This window comes from Doryrhamphus excisus, chromosome 11 (genome assembly GCF_030265055.1).
Source record: "Doryrhamphus excisus isolate RoL2022-K1 chromosome 11, RoL_Dexc_1.0, whole genome shotgun sequence".
Lineage (NCBI taxonomy): Eukaryota > Metazoa > Chordata > Actinopteri > Syngnathiformes > Syngnathidae > Doryrhamphus > Doryrhamphus excisus.
In genome coordinates, this window is record NC_080476.1 from 19381189 (window position 1) to 19397093 (window position 15905).

Consider the following 15905-nt stretch of genomic DNA (forward strand, 5'->3'; position numbering starts at 1 on the left):
AGTCTCAAGTCAAGACAGGTCAAATCAAGTCTCAAGTCAAGACAAGTCTAGTCAAGTCTCAAGTCAAGACAAGCCAGGTCCAGTCAAGTCTCAAGTCAAGTCTCAAGTCAAGTCTCAAGTCAAGTCTCAAGTCAAGTCTCAAGTCAAGTCTCAAGTCAAGTCTCAAGTCAAGACAAGACAGGTGCAGTCAAGTCTCAAGTCAGTTCTCAAGTCAAGTCTCAAGTCTAGTCTCAAGTCAGGTCTCAAGTCAAGTCTCAAGTCAAGTCTCAAGTCAAGTCTCAAGTCAAGACAAGACAGGTGCAGTCAAGTCTCAAGTCAGTTCTCAAGTCAAGTCTCAAGTCTAGTCTCAAGTCTAGTCTCAAGTCTAGTCTCAAGTCAAGTCTCAAGTCAAGTCTAAATACAAGACGAGACTGCTTGGATTGCTTAAACAGCAAAGTCTAAAAGTTTGGAAATCGGATGGAAAAGATTCTGGCCCCAAGTAGACCCCGGATGCTAGAAGTGGGGTTTTTTTGGTCTCACCTGTACCCATCGTGAGCATCCACGCAGGTTCCCCCATTGAGGCAGGGGTTATCGGGGTAGGAAGAGCAGCTTCGGTGAATCATATCCCTGGCGCTGCACCCACACACGGCCGATGTGGTCACCATCACCGACACCAGGGATAAAACGTCAGAGTCCACAAGAGTGGGCGAATCACCGATGTTGAGCTGTGTGGAGCATCCGCCCGATGCCTTGCAGTCGGCGTGCACGCACTCGTCCACTCGGACTTGACTCACATTGACGCGCAGCAGCGACTGCAGCTGTGGAACGTAAGCGTTAATTGTCAGTAAAGATACAAGTATCGGTATCGCCGGAGTTGACAGTGATGTGAAGTACTAGTACTGCAATGAACACCCAGGATGGTAAACCGACTTGGCAGCACTTCGAGATAACAACGCAAAGATACTCTAATCTACATCCAGTATATACGTTCAGTGTTCTGAACGTCGCTGAAGCAGTGGTGCATGTTTTCATTTGACAGGATAATTAAAGAACGCGGAACCAAACACGGGGATGAAAGGCAGTTCGGGAGATAAAAATAAGACAAGTGGAAGAACAAAGAGAAAATAAAAAGACAAAGTTGCTGCGAAATAAGACGGGGTGGCAAAATAGCCTTTTATCTGCCTTTAATGCAGGGGTCTCAAACATGCGGCCCGCGGGCCAAATGTGGTCCGCAGGATACTACTTTGAGGCCCCCGCCTTGATATGAAAGTTTAATGTTATGATATGGATGCTGTATGGTATCATACTGTACCCGGAAAAAATTATTACGTTTAAATAACTGTTAATAGTTATCCTCACTATCCGTGTGGAAGTGGTAAGTAGTAAAAATAAAAAGTAAGATATTTGAGAACAGTGGAATGTTTTATCAGAGCTTTTATTGTAGAAAATTGGAACCAAAGCGAAGTTTTTTTTTTATTTTTTTGTTTTTAATAATTTTTTGGAAAACCTGATGCGGTCCAGTCTCACCCAGACCCTAGCTCCAGTGGTTTCCAGGTAAATTGAGTTTGAGACCCCTGCTGTATGGTATCATGTACCCGGAAAAAATTATTACGTTTGATTCATGTTCATGTTAAAGGTTAAATAACTGTTAATAGTTATCCTCCCTATCCGTGTGGAAGTGGTAAGTAGTAAAAAATAAAAATTAAGATATTTGAGAACAGTGGAATGTTTTATCAGAGCTTTTATTGTAGAAAATTGGAACCAAAGCGAAGTTTTTTTTAATTTTTTTGTTTTTAATATTTTTTTTGGAAAACCTGATGTGGCCCAGTCTCACCCAGACCCTAGCTCCAGTGGTTTCCAGGTAAACTGAGTTTGAGACCCTTGCTGTATGGTATCATGTACCCGGAAAAAATTATTACGTTTGATTCATGTTCATGTTAAAGGTTAAATAACTGTTAATAGTTATCCTCACTATCCGTGTGGAAGTGGTAAGTAGTAAAAATAAAAATCAAGATATTTGAGAACAGTGGAATGTTTTATCAGAGCTTTTATTGTAGAAAATTGGAACCAAAGCGAAGTTTTTTTGTTTTTGTTTTTAATAATTTTTTTGGAAAACCTGATGCGGTCCAGTCTCACCCAGACCCTAGCTCCAGTGGCCCCCAGGTAAATTGAGTTTGATACCCCTGCTGTATGGTATCATGTACCCGGAAAAAATTATTACGTTTGATTAATGTTCATGTTAAAGGTTAAATAACTGTTAATAGTTATCCTCACTATCCGTGTGGAAGTGGTAAGTAGTAAAAAATAAAAATTAAGATATTTGAGAACAGTGGAAAGTTTTATCAGAGCTTTTATTGTAGAAAATTGGAACCAAAGCGAAGTTTTTTTTTATTTTTTTGTTTTTAATAAATGCGTTTTTTTTGGGGGGGGGGGGGGAAACCTGATGCGGCCCAGTCTCACCCAGACCCTACCTAAATTGAGTTTGAGACCCCTGCTGTATGGTATCATGTACCCGGAAAAAATGATTACGTTTGATTCATGTTCATGTTAAAGGTTAAATAACTGTTAATAGTTATCCTCACTATCCGTGTGGAAGTGGTAAGTTTTGGGCGATTTAAGTTGAAAGGAAATAACTTGAAGGCTACCGTTTAGGTCGCTAGCGCTCTAGTTTGCGAGTTAGCATGTGTCTCAAGACCCTGCAGTTGCGCAATATGTTGTAAATAAAAAAAAGTATAAATGTGAGTATAGTCGTGTTTTGTCATGTCTACAGGGCTCTAATAATTTTTTTGTTAATTTTAATGTGAAAAAAATAATTTGTCTACCCAGCAACTATATGTGGTTTCTTAAGTTTTTATTATTTGTAGTTTTATTATTATTATATTTATTTATTACTGATTGATTGATTTTCTTTATTCTTGATTTATTTATTTTTCATCTTATTTTGTGCAGAAATTTTTTTTTATTTTATTTTATTTTATATATAAAATAAAAGAAAAATATTTTTATTTTATTTTATTTTATATATAAAATAAAAGAAAAATATTTTTATTTTATTTTATTTTATATATAAAATAAAATAAAAATATTTGATACATTTTTATATTTTTTCGATATCTATCATACAAATGGATATAAGTACCTTCTTCTTCTGTGCAGCCAGAAACCCATGCAGCTTCTCTGAATGCATGTATCCCGAATCGGACAGCACGTAGAAATGGACGTCCACTGTTTCCTCCCCCCTGTTGGCTATGCTGAAAATGTTAATGTTGCCAGGTCTGACGGACAGCGTCTCAGACAAGAAGTCCCAAAGCGTCTCCAGTCGACTCTTCGTCTCCGTGTGAGAGTCGATAAAATCTCGTGTGGTTATTCCTTTGGGAGACAAAGATAGGAGAGTTCATGCCACGGGAACGAAGAACTCGTCAATGGTAGCTACTGCGTTGATCAAAGTCTGCATAGTGGATGATTCCACAACTGGGGGTCCGGAAATTGATCCGATTCCATTCTAAAATGTCCTGATTTGTACGTGTCTTTGATTGTTTGGCTTGTTGGTGGAGTCGACAATGGATTGCTATTAAGTTAAAAAATTAATCATATCTGTGCGGCCATCTTTCAATAATATATGAAGAATATTTCATCTTCAATCTTCAAAAAAAACGACAGAGTCTCAAAGCCGCCTTAATAGACTTCGACTGGTCTCAGAATGGCTTTTAAATGTCAAGGACTTTACCTGACACATGCAATTTGACCTTTATTATTCTGATTCGGACTCTGAGTGGTTAGAGAGCGGGCCTCACAGCAAAAGGACCCGAGTTCAATTCCATAATCAGTAAAACTGCATCCCATAATCAGTTCCCAGTTCCACATTGTCCGAAAGGAGTAGGAAGAAGCAAAGCTTATTAAATCCCACCCCTTCATCTGGTGCTTTTACAATCAGTAACTGTTACATTTGTTCACTTCCTGCTTTCCTAATATAGTTTTATAGTTTTTTTTGTTTAATTTAATTTAATTAATTTTTTTTTTTGTGTTGGACCTCTGAACCCAGCAGCCTCAACATTTGTTCATTTGTTGTTACATTTGTTCACTTCCTGCTTTCATAATTTAATTAAATTTAATTTAATTTATTTTTTTTTTGTTTTGGACCTCTGAACCTAGCAGCCTCAACATTTGTTCATTTGTTGTTACATTTGTTCACTTCCTGCTTTCCTAATTTAATTTAATTTAATTTAATTTAATTTAATTTAATTTAATTTAATTTAATTTAATTTAATTTAATTTAATTTAATTTAATTTAATTTAATTTAATTTAATTTAATTTAATTTAATTTAATTTAATTTGGACCTCTGAACCCAGCAGCCTCAACATTTGTTCATTTGTTGTTACATTTGTTCACTTCCTGCTTTCATAATTTAATTAAATTTAATTTAATTTATTATTTTTTTGTTTTGGACCTCTGAACCCAGCAGCCTCAACATTTGTTCATTTGTTGTTACATTTGTTCACTTCCTGCTTTCTTAATTTAATTTAATTTAATTTAATTTAATTTAATTTAATTTAATTTAATTTAATTTAATTTAATTTAATTTAATTTAATTTAATTTAATTTAATTTAATTTAATTTAATTTAATTTAAATTCAACAGTTACGGTAAAATGTCTATGACTGATAGCACATTTTCTGCTTTGTGTCCAATGGAAAAATAAAACAGAGAGCTCAGACATTACCTGTCAAACGCAGCGAAGCGGATGACAGAACAGCCTTGTCCTCCAGATCTCTCACATGAACTCTGACCCCGGATATCACGTCGGGCCACACGTCGTCTGACACCCCAACCCTCATCCAGTAACTCCCCGCCGGAGTGTTCTGTCGGATGCTCAGCACGCCGGAGCTCCGATTCACACTGAAGTATCTGTTGAATGAGAGGACAGCAGCAGAGAACATGAAGTCCTTGGTTGGGTGGTTGGTTGGTTGGTTGGGTGGTTGGTGGTATGTTTGGGTGTTTGGTTGGGTGGTTGGTTGGTTGGGTGGTTGGTGGTATGTTTGGGTGTTTGGTTGGGTGGTTGGTTGGTTGGGTGGTTGGTGGTATGTTTGGGTGTTTGGTTGGGTGGTTGGTTGGTTGGGTGGTTGGTGGTATGTTTGGGTGTTTGGTTGGTTGGTTGGTTGGTGGGTTGGTTGGGTGCTTGGTCGGTGGGTGGCTGGGTTGGTTGGTTGGTTGATTGGTTGGGTGGTTGATTGGTTGGTGGGTTGGTTGGTTGGTTGGTTGGGCGGTTGGATGGTTGGTTGATTGGGTGGTTGGGTGATTGGGTGGTTGGTTGGTTGGATGGTTGGTTGGTTGGGCGGTTGGATGGTTGGTGGGTTGGTTGGGTGGTTGGTTGGTTGGGTGGTTGGTTGGTGGGTGGGTTGGTTGGTTGATTGGTTAGGTGGTTGATTGGTTGGTGGGTTGGTTGGGCGGTTGGATGGTTGGTTGATTGGGTGGTTGGTTGGGTGATTGGGTGATTGGGTGGTTGGTTGGTTGGATGGTTGGTTGGGCGGTTGGATGGTTGGTTGGTGGGTTGGTTGGGTGGTTGGTTGGTTGGTTGGGTGGTTGGTGGGTGGGTTGGTTGGTTGGGTGGTTGATTGGTTGGTGGGTTGGTTGGTTGGGCGGTTGGATGGTTGGTTGATTGGGTGGTTGGTTGGGTGATTGGGTGGTTGGTTGGATGGTTGGTTGGTTGGGTGGTTGATTGGTTGGGTGGTTGGTTGATTGGTTGGTTGGGTGGTTGGTTGGTTAGGTGGTTGGTTGTAATACAAGACGGTCAAAATATTATGAATGAAAGAATATTATGAAAACCTCATAATTTTACAAGAAAAAAGTTTAGCAGCATAAAATTGAACTATTAAAGGAGATTGATTTTTTTTAAACGTCAGAATCCCCTAAGAAACAAACAAAACTTTACAAAAATGTCATTTTGATAGCATAGTGTTGAAATATCTAAAAAAAAAAGAAATAATAAAAATCAACAAAATAAAGTTGTAATTAAAAAAAAATAGTTTTAAATGTACAATATTATGGGAATAAAGTCAAAATATTTGGGGAATAAATATTATGGAAACAAAATTTACAAGGATTATTTAAGAAGAAAGTTGAAATATTTGGAAAATTAAAAAAAAAGTACAAAATTTGAAAAAAAAACAAGTTGATATTAATAATGTGATTTTCCTTCCTTCCACTTAAATCAAAAAGCTGAGATGCTTTTTCTTGAAATATATAATTAAAATATATAACTCCAAAATTGCATCCTTTCATGTTGATTTTCATATGTCATAAAGTCGGACAACCCGATCTACTGGCATGGTACATGTTCCTAATGTTTTGTCCTTGGTAGAAGCCTGTGTTCTGCTCAATGCCATTTCTTAGTTAATTTCTAGTCCAGATGGAAAATACCTGACAGATGGCAAACTGACAGGTAGGAATTTCAGCAGCACGACTTGGACTTTTTCCAGAAGGGAGCGTATGCAAATTGGGTGAAAAAAACTCAATAATAATAATAATAATCACAGAAAAAAAGCAAACTCTTTAGCTTCAAAAAGCTCTCCAAAAAGAGCTTAATGGTTGTTATGGTAACTGTCAGACGTTTTTAGATGAATAAAACAAATATGCAATTGGTATTTCTTATCGGATCTTGCTGGTTTATGAATACTAAGTAGTTGTATAATCGTGCATGTATGGCTGTTTATGTCTGAATGTCATTGAGCATCGCTGGCCTGACAACAATATGGTGGATCTTCGTGGATGGAAGCCGACGCTTACGTATATATATATATATATATATATATATATATATATATATATATATATATATATATATATATATATATATATATATATATATATATATATATATATATATATATATATATATATATATATATATATATATAAAGTGAAAATTGAAAGTGACATTTTTTATTTTATTTTATTTTATTTTATTTTATTTTATTTTATTTTATTTTATTTTATTTTATTTTATTTTATTTTATTTTATTTTATTTTATTTTATTTTATTTTGCTACAACTTCCCTGTACCATGAAATTTTATTTTCTGTTATTTGATGTTTATTTTATTTTATTTTATCTTATTTTATTTTATTTTTTTGTCCCGTCCAGCCATTGGGGCAGATTACACGCTAAACAAATTTGCTCTGTGTCAGGAAAAGTTTTGTCTACAACTTCCCTGTACCATGAAATTTTATTTTCCGTTATTTTATTTTATTTTATTTTATTTTATTTTATTTTATTTTATTTTATTTTATTTTATTTTATTTTATTTTATTTTATTTTATTTTATTTTATTTTATTTTATTTTATTTTATTTTATTTTATTTTATTTTATTTTCCCGTCCAGCCATTGGGGCAGATTACATGCTAAACAAATTTGCTCTGTGTCAGGAAAAGTTTTGGCTACAACTTCCCTGTACCATGAAATTTTATTTTCCGTTATTTGATGTTTATTTTATTTTATTTTATCTTATTTTATTTTTTGTCCCGTCGAGCCATTGGGGCAGATTACATGCTAAACAAATTTGCTCTGTGTCAGGAAAAGTTTTGGCTACAACTTTGCTGTACCATGAAATTTGATTTTCCGTTATTTGATGTTTATTTTATCTTTTTTTTTTTTTTTTTTTTTTTTTTGTCCCGTCCAGCCATTGGGGCAGATTACACACTAAACAAATTTGCTCTGTGTCAGGAAATGTTTTGGCTACAACTTCCCTGTACCATGAAATTTTATTTTCCCTTATTTGATATTTATTTTATTTTATTTTATCTTATTTTATTTTTTTGTCTCATCCAGCCATTGGGGCAGATTACACACTAAACAAATTTGCTCTGTGTCAGGAAAAGTTTTGTCTACAACTTCCCTGTACCATGAAATTTTATTTTCCGTTATTTGATGTTTATTTTATTTTATTTTATCTTATTTTATTTTTTTGTCCCGTCCAGCCATTGGGGCAGATTACACGCTGAACAAATTTGCTCCGTGTCAGGAAAAGTTTTGGCTACAACTTATTTTATTTTATTTTATTTTATTTTATTTTATTTTATTTTATTTTATTTTATTTTATTTTATTTTATTTTATTTTATTTTATTTTATTTTATTTTATTTTATTTTATTTTCCCGTCCAGCCATTGGGGCAGATTACATGCTAAACAAATTTGCTCTGTGTCAGGAAAAGTTTTGGCTACAACTTCCCTGTACCATGAAATTTTATTTTCCGTCATTTGATGTTTATTTTATTTTATTTTATCTTATTTTATTTTTTTGTCCCGTCCAGCCATTGGGGCAGATTACACGCTGAACAAATTTGCTCCGTGTCAGGAAAAGTTTTGGCTACAACTTATTTTATTTTATTTTATTTTATTTTATTTTATTTTATTTTATTTTATTTTATTTTATTTTATTTTATTTTATTTTATTTTATTTTATTTTATTTTATTTTATTTTCCCGTCCAGCCATTGGGGCAGATTACATGCTAAACAAATTTGCTCTGTGTCAGGAAAAGTTTTGGCTACAACTTCCCTGTACCATGAAATTTTATTTTCCGTTATTTGATGTTTATTTTATTTTATTTTATCTTATTTTATTTTTTGTCCTGTCCAGCCATTGGGGCAGATTACATGCTAAACAAATTTGCTCTGTGTCAGGAAAAGTTTTGGCTACAACTTTGCTGTACCATGAAATTTGATTTTCCGTTATTTGATGTTTATTTTATCTTTTTTTTATCTTATTTTATTTTTTTGTCCCGTCCAGCCATTGGGGCAGATTACACGCTGAACAAATTTGCTCCGTGTCAGGAAAAGTTTTGGCTACAACTTATTTTATTTTATTTTATTTTATTTTATTTTATTTTATTTTATTTTATTTTATTTTATTTTATTTTATTTTATTTTATTTTATTTTATTTTATTTTATTTTATTTTATTTTATTTTCCCGTCCAGCCATTGGGGCAGATTACATGCTAAACAAATTTGCTCTGTGTCAGGAAAAGTTTTGGCTACAACTTCCCTGTACCATGAAATTTTATTTTCCGTTATTTGATGTTTATTTTATTTTATTTTATCTTATTTTATTTTTTTGTCCCGTCCAGCCATTGGGGCAGATTACACGCTGAACAAATTTGCTCCGTGTCAGGAAAAGTTTTGGCTACAACTTATTTTATTTTATTTTATTTTATTTTATTTTATTTTATTTTATTTTATTTTATTTTATTTTATTTTATTTTATTTTATTTTCCCGTCCAGCCATTGGGGCAGATTACATGCTAAACAAATTTGCTCTGTGTCAGGAAAAGTTTTGGCTACAACTTCCCTGTACCATGAAATTTTATTTTCCGTTATTTGATGTTTATTTTATTTTATTTTATCTTATTTTATTTTTTGTCCTGTCCAGCCATTGGGGCAGATTACATGCTAAACAAATTTGCTCTGTGTCAGGAAAAGTTTTGGCTACAACTTTGCTGTACCATGAAATTTGATTTTCCGTTATTTGATGTTTATTTTATCTTTTTTTTTTTTTTTTTTGTCCCGTCCAGCCATTGGGGCAGATTACACACTAAACAAATTTGCTCTGTGTCAGGAAATGTTTTGGCTACAACTTCCCTGTACCATGAAATTTTATTTCCCGTTATTTGATATTTATTTTATTTTATTTTATCTTATTTTATTTTTTTGTCTCATCCAGCCATTGGGGCAGATTACACACTAAACAAATTTGCTCTGTGTCAGGAAAAGTTTTGTCTACAACTTCCCTGTACCATGAAATTTGATTTTCCGTTATTTTATTTTATTTTATTTTATTTTATTTTATTTTATTTTATTTTATTTTATTTTTTTTGGTCCCGTCCAGCCATTGGAGCAGATTACACGCTGAACAAATTTGCTCTGTGTCAGGAAAAGTTTTGGCTACAACTTCCCTGTACCATGAAATTTTATTTGCCGTTATTTGATGTTTTTGTTATGCGAGTAATAATTTGAATAATAATTTTTGTTATGTGAAGTTTGTTTTGAAAACAAACAAGTATTGCGGTTAGTTTGGAGCCGTTTTTTGTCCACATTGATATGACATCTTTTTTTTTTTAGTGTCTATTTTATGTCTTGTCCTCCAAACACGATTTGCGTCTTGATGTTCCAGTGTTCAAGTGACAAAAAGTCGAAAAAAAAAAAAAAATGACAGCACAATGATAAGCGGAAATTAAATACGCCGCTTACTTGGCGGCACTCGTCTCCAGAGTGTAGGTCTTGTTGTCCCAGTCATCGGGATCGAGCGCATACACCTTCCCCAGTTCTGCATTTGCCATCCTTCCTGTTGAAGGTAAACACACACACACACACACACACACACACACATGTTCTTTAGGGACAAGTTCTGCTGATGCCAACACTTATCTCCTTATCTTGCATTCTTTGCGTCGGTGTCTACTTATTATGCTCATAACGGCGGAGCCCACTGCTAGATGAATAGGCTCCCAGCGCTCCACTTCAGAGATTGTAGAGCTTCAGGAAGCTGGTCTATCTGAGTATGGATTATGTTATTATCAGCCCGCAGTGCCGGAGAACTGGAGCTGGGTAAACAACGGCGGCCCGGATGAGTCACAGTGCTCCTGTTTTCCACGATTAGCAGTACGCTACTTTGATGCAGATGTGTGTGCAGTTAAAGACTAACGAGTTTAGAGCATAAAAAAAAAAACATATACGAATATTGTAATGTGATATGCAGAGGAGCCTTGAATTGGTAAGACAAGCATATGCAGCAGCATTAAGAAAAATAATGGTAATGATTTTATTTCATGGTACTTTTACAATCAGTAACTGTTAAATTTGTTCACTTCCTGCTTTCCTAATATAGTTTAATTTAATTTAATTTAATTTAATTTAATTTAATTTAATTTAATTTAATTTAATTTAATTTAAGTGTATTTAATTGTATTTAATTGTATTTAATTTTATTTAATTGTATTTAATTTTATTTGACTTTATTTAATTTTATTTAATTTTATTTAATTTGTTCTGGACCTCGGAACCCAGCAGCCTCAAGCAAGAGACCCAATCCAGCAGCCACCAAACCAAAACCCCCCAACGCCTCGGCTGTATTATGTCCATAAAAGTAATGGTAATGGTAATGGTTTTATTTCATTTGAACATGTATCAGATTACAATTGAATGCATCCCATAATCAGTTCCCAGTTCCACATGTCCGAAAGGAGTAGGAAGAAGCAAAGCTTATTAAATCCTACCCCTCCATCTGGTACTTTTGTTCACTTCCTGCTATCCTAATATAGTTTAAGTTTTTTTGTTAAAATTAAATTAAATTAAATTAAATTAAATCCCATAATAAGCAGAGCTTATTAAACCTTACCCCTCCATCTGGTACTTTTACAATCAGTAACTGTTACATTTGTTCACTTCCTGCTTTCCTAATATAGTTTAAGGTTTTTTTTGTTTTAATTTTTATTATTTATTTAATTTTATTTAATTTTATTTAAAGCTTATTTTAAGCTTATTAAATCCTACCCCTCCATCTGGTACTTTTGTTCACTTCCTGCTTTTCTAAAATAGTTTTTTTTTTGTTTAAATTAAATTAAATTCCATAATAAGCAAAGCTTATTAAATCCTACCCCTCCATCTCCATCTTTTACAATCACTAACTGTTACATTTGTTCACTTCCTGCTTTCCTAATATAGTTTAAGTTTTTTTTGTTTAATTTAATTTAATTTAATTTAATTTTTTTCTTTTGTTTTGGACCTCTGAACCCAGCAGCCTAAACATTTGTTCATTTGTTGTTACATTTGTTCACTTCCTGCTTTCATAATTGAATTGAATTGAATTGAATTGAATTGAATTTGAGTGCATCCCATAATCAGTTCCCAGTTCCACATGTCCAAAAGGAGTAGGAAGAAGCAAAGCTTATTAAATCCTACCCCTCCATCTGGTACTTTTACAATCAGTAACTGTTACATTTGTTCACTTCCTGCTTTCATAATATAGTTTTAATTTAATTTAATTTAATTTAATTTAATTTAATTTAATTTAATTTAATTTAATTTAATTTAATTTAATTTTTAATTTAATTTTTAATTTAATTTTAATTTAATTTTAATTTAATTTAATTTTAATTTAATTTTAATTTAATTTTAATTTAATTTAATTTTTAATTTTTTGTTTGTTTTGGACCTCTGAACCCAATGAAGGAAGTGGGCAACTCACCCTTGCGCCGATACACGTAGACGTCTTTCTCCCCTGCCTGATGGGCGTTATCGTTTTGGTCACCAATGGTTACAGTGAGCGTGCTCGTGGCCGTCATTGGTGGATACCCGCTGTCAATCATAACCACCGGCAGAAGAAAGATGCTTTGCCTTTCCCTGTCGAATCTGCGCAAGGCCGTGAGCGATGCTGATCCGTTCCCGTGATCCTGGAGGTGAAAGTCAGCCGAGTAAACCGAAGGAACCGAGACCGAGAAAGGAGGCCCGTGCTCCGGGGAATCCCGATCCACGACATGAAGCAGCGTTGAGCTCACGTTGAGCCAGACCACTTGAGGCGCTGGACTGTTTTCCCAAACCACCGGAGCGTAAGGTTCCTCCAGTTCCGGACTGTTGTCGTTCACGTCTAACAACGGCAAGGAGACCACGACGCTGCCAGTCAGCGCTGGTTTACCTCGGTCTGTCGCCGTGACAACCAAGTCATAACCACTCACGGTTTCTCGATCCAGTGCCTTAGCGACTGTAACAACACCGGATCGGGTAACTGTGAACTGTCCGAAGGGATCCGATTCGGGAAGAATGCGGTACAAAAGCTCCCCGTTTGGACCGGAGTCAGCGTCGGTGGCCGAGACCTGGATAACAGTGGTTCCTACTTCTACGTCCTCGTTCAAAGCGGAAAGACGGTAAGAGTTCTGGGCGAACCCAGGGGCATTATCGTTCTCATCCTCGACTAGAACCAGACACTGAATCAGGCTGGAGAACTCAGAGTCTTGAACCTTCAAAGTAAGATTGAACATTTGCTCTCCTGGTCTCTCAAAGTCTAGTTTCCTTTTCAATCTGAGAACCCCCTTCTGTTCCAGTCTGTGGCTGACTATGTAGAACTGTTGATCTGGGTCCCCGTCCAAAACACTAAAGGCCAGTTGTCCGAATGCTCCGGAATCAGGGTCCGTTGCATCCAACTCCAGAACAATGGAGTCCACATCGGAGTTCTCAGGCACACGGGCGCTACAAATCTTGTCTTGGAACTTCGGTATGTGGTCATTAACGTCCGTTAAGACAATAGTAGCGGTTGCAGTACTCGTCATTCCTCCGCCGTCCCGGGCCTCAACGACTAAACGGTGACTCGCAACCGATTCCCGATCCAGTCCATCGGCCGCGACCGATATCGAACCGGTGCTGGAATCAATCGCGAAAAGGACTTCGTTGTTTTGGTTCCGCGCGTTCTCGGTGATCTGGTACGTGAGAATTGCGTTCTGGCCGACGGCGGCGTCGTCGAGGTCGACAGCCGTCATTTCCACGACAAAAGTTCCAGGAAGTGAGCTTTCCGCTACGCTACTGAGGCAATTATCGGGCAGGCATGAAAACGCGGGCGCGTTGTCGTTGATGTCCCGAACGTTGATTATAACATCGGTGAAACCGGTTAATCCTTCGCCGCTTTCGTCTGTCGCCATGACGACAAAGCGCCACACGGCACGTTCCTCTCGGTCCATCGTGCGTTGGGCATACATCTCGCCCGTGATGTCGTTAATCATGAAGTGCGACTCGGCACCTTGGCCATGGATGGAGTAGCGTATGGCGCCCTGGTCTGCGTCTTTGTCCGGGTCGGTGGCCGTCACCTGCCGAGATAAGGACAACGCCAGAAACGGGATCGATTACAAGAATCGATTTTCGCCGATATTCAAAAGCAAAATGCAGCTCAACACTTTTTAAAGCCTTTTAAGACTTTTTTAAACATTTTTATTTTTTTTTTATTTTTTATTTACCAGTTTTACTGTAGTACTCTTTTTACTTTTTCAAATATTTAGAAGTTCTTAAATTCTTTTTTTTTAATTTTCTTATAATATTATCACTTTATTCCCATAATATTATAACCGTTTCCCCAAACTAAATTTCTTTTTTTTGGGGGGGGGGGGGCAAATATATGAAACAATACAAAAAATTCTTACATCAATTAAAATATAATTATAATAAAATAAAATAATTATATATAATATAATTATATAATTATTATAATTTAATTATTAGTTATTATTTCCATTTTTACATTTGTATTCAACTATCTAATCATAATGATAAAATTATAATTATTATTATTGAAAAAAAATCAAAAAAATTGTTACAACTATAATGATGAAAATTTTAATATAAATGATGATTATAATGATGGTAATAATGATAAAGATTATTATTGTTATAATCGTTATCATTATTACCATTATGATGAAAATGGTAATATTAATGATGATTATAATGATGGTAATAATAATAAAAAGATTATTATTGTTATAATCTTTATCATTATTACCATCATTATAATCATCATTATAGTTGTAACAATTTTTTGATTTTTTTGAAAATAATAATAATTATCATTTTACAGAATATAACAATAATAATTTTTAAAATTTTTTGATTTTTTTTTGTTTTTTTTTCCAAAAATTACAACTTGTCTCGTCATTTTCATTTTCCAACTATTTTAACTTATGTATAAGTTTAACTTATGTTAATGTATAAGTATAACTTTACTTCTATAATATTTGGGCTTATTTCAACAGAATTTTTTCCGCAATTTTTTTTTTTCCAAATTTGTTGTTTTTTTCTGAAAATTCTTGTAAAATTACTGCTTAGTTTCTTATTTATTTATTTATTTTAAATAAAAAAAATATTACAATTAAGTTTTCTTATTTGTAAAAATTAAAATAATAAATATTTCTTAAAATGTGTTGCGGGCTTAAAAAAAAAAAATGAAGACGCTCCAGCTTTGGCCACTAAAAATAAGCAATAGTTTTTATCGTGATTTTTCTTCAGGTACACTACGGACAGATCACCAATCAACCAAAGCGCAATACTTTAACGTATACTTTTATCTCACCTGTAGTACAAAGACCGGGGACCCATCAAGTTCCTCCGTGACCGATCCATAGTATTCATTCATGGAGAACACGGGAGCCTCGTCGTTTTTATTCACCACGGTAACCACGGCGGCGGCGTAATCTTCCCACTTTCCGTCAGAGGCCAGGACCAGCAGTTTGTACCTCTTTTGCTGTTCGTAATCCAGAGGCTGCGCGATGAATATAGTCCCCACTTCTGGCTCGATGTCAAAAACGCCGCCTTTGTTGCCAGATGTGATCTGGTAGCGCAGCTTGGCGTTGGCCCCTGGTTGCAGGAAAAATAAAAAAAAATGACAGTACTGATTCTGATGCTAAAAATGAAAATAAATTGTTGTGGCCTTTTTGAGAGGAACGCTACATTAAGATAAATGCTATTGGATTGCGGAATCAATTTAAATAGAAATTTTATTCCGCTGCTCAATAATGCATTCTGAGTCCCGGCGAGATGAATACTGAAGAATTATAAAAAAAAAAAAGAACGTTGATTCGCTCTTTTAGGAACAACAGTGGAGCGTAACCACAAGGGGATTACGCTTCATTTCCTCCAAGATCCAAACATTAATAGTATCCCTTTCTTGTTTTGATTGCTTAATTAAACGGAAACTTGTACCTCACGTTCTTAGCTTTAATCCCACCGTTATTCGAAAAAAGGAGCAGAAAAAGAAAAGCAAGACAAGCCACTCTAGTCGTGTTGGAGAGAAACTGATTGGAATGAGGTAAATGTGTAATATGATATGAATATGAATATGTCTAATACTGTATACTTTTTTACTTCACAAAACAATGAAGGGTAATTGTCCAA

General features: G+C 34.9%; 1 protein-coding gene across 2 annotated transcripts in view; it reads right to left on the minus strand.

The window, feature by feature from the left end:
* LOC131138558 (neural-cadherin-like) overlaps nt 1-15905 on the minus strand; it is a 148022-nt gene that overhangs the window by 49692 nt on the left and 82425 nt on the right. For both annotated transcript variants that reach the window (XM_058087570.1, XM_058087571.1), the window contains exons 17-22: nt 15085-15368; nt 12220-13828; nt 10224-10317; nt 4702-4886; nt 3119-3348; nt 520-797 (exon numbers count right to left, since the gene is read on the minus strand). In XM_058087570.1, the coding sequence (XP_057943553.1) occupies nt 520-797; nt 3119-3348; nt 4702-4886; nt 10224-10317; nt 12220-13828; nt 15085-15368 (2680 nt within the window). The remainder of the gene's footprint in view (nt 1-519; nt 798-3118; nt 3349-4701; nt 4887-10223; nt 10318-12219; nt 13829-15084; nt 15369-15905) is intronic.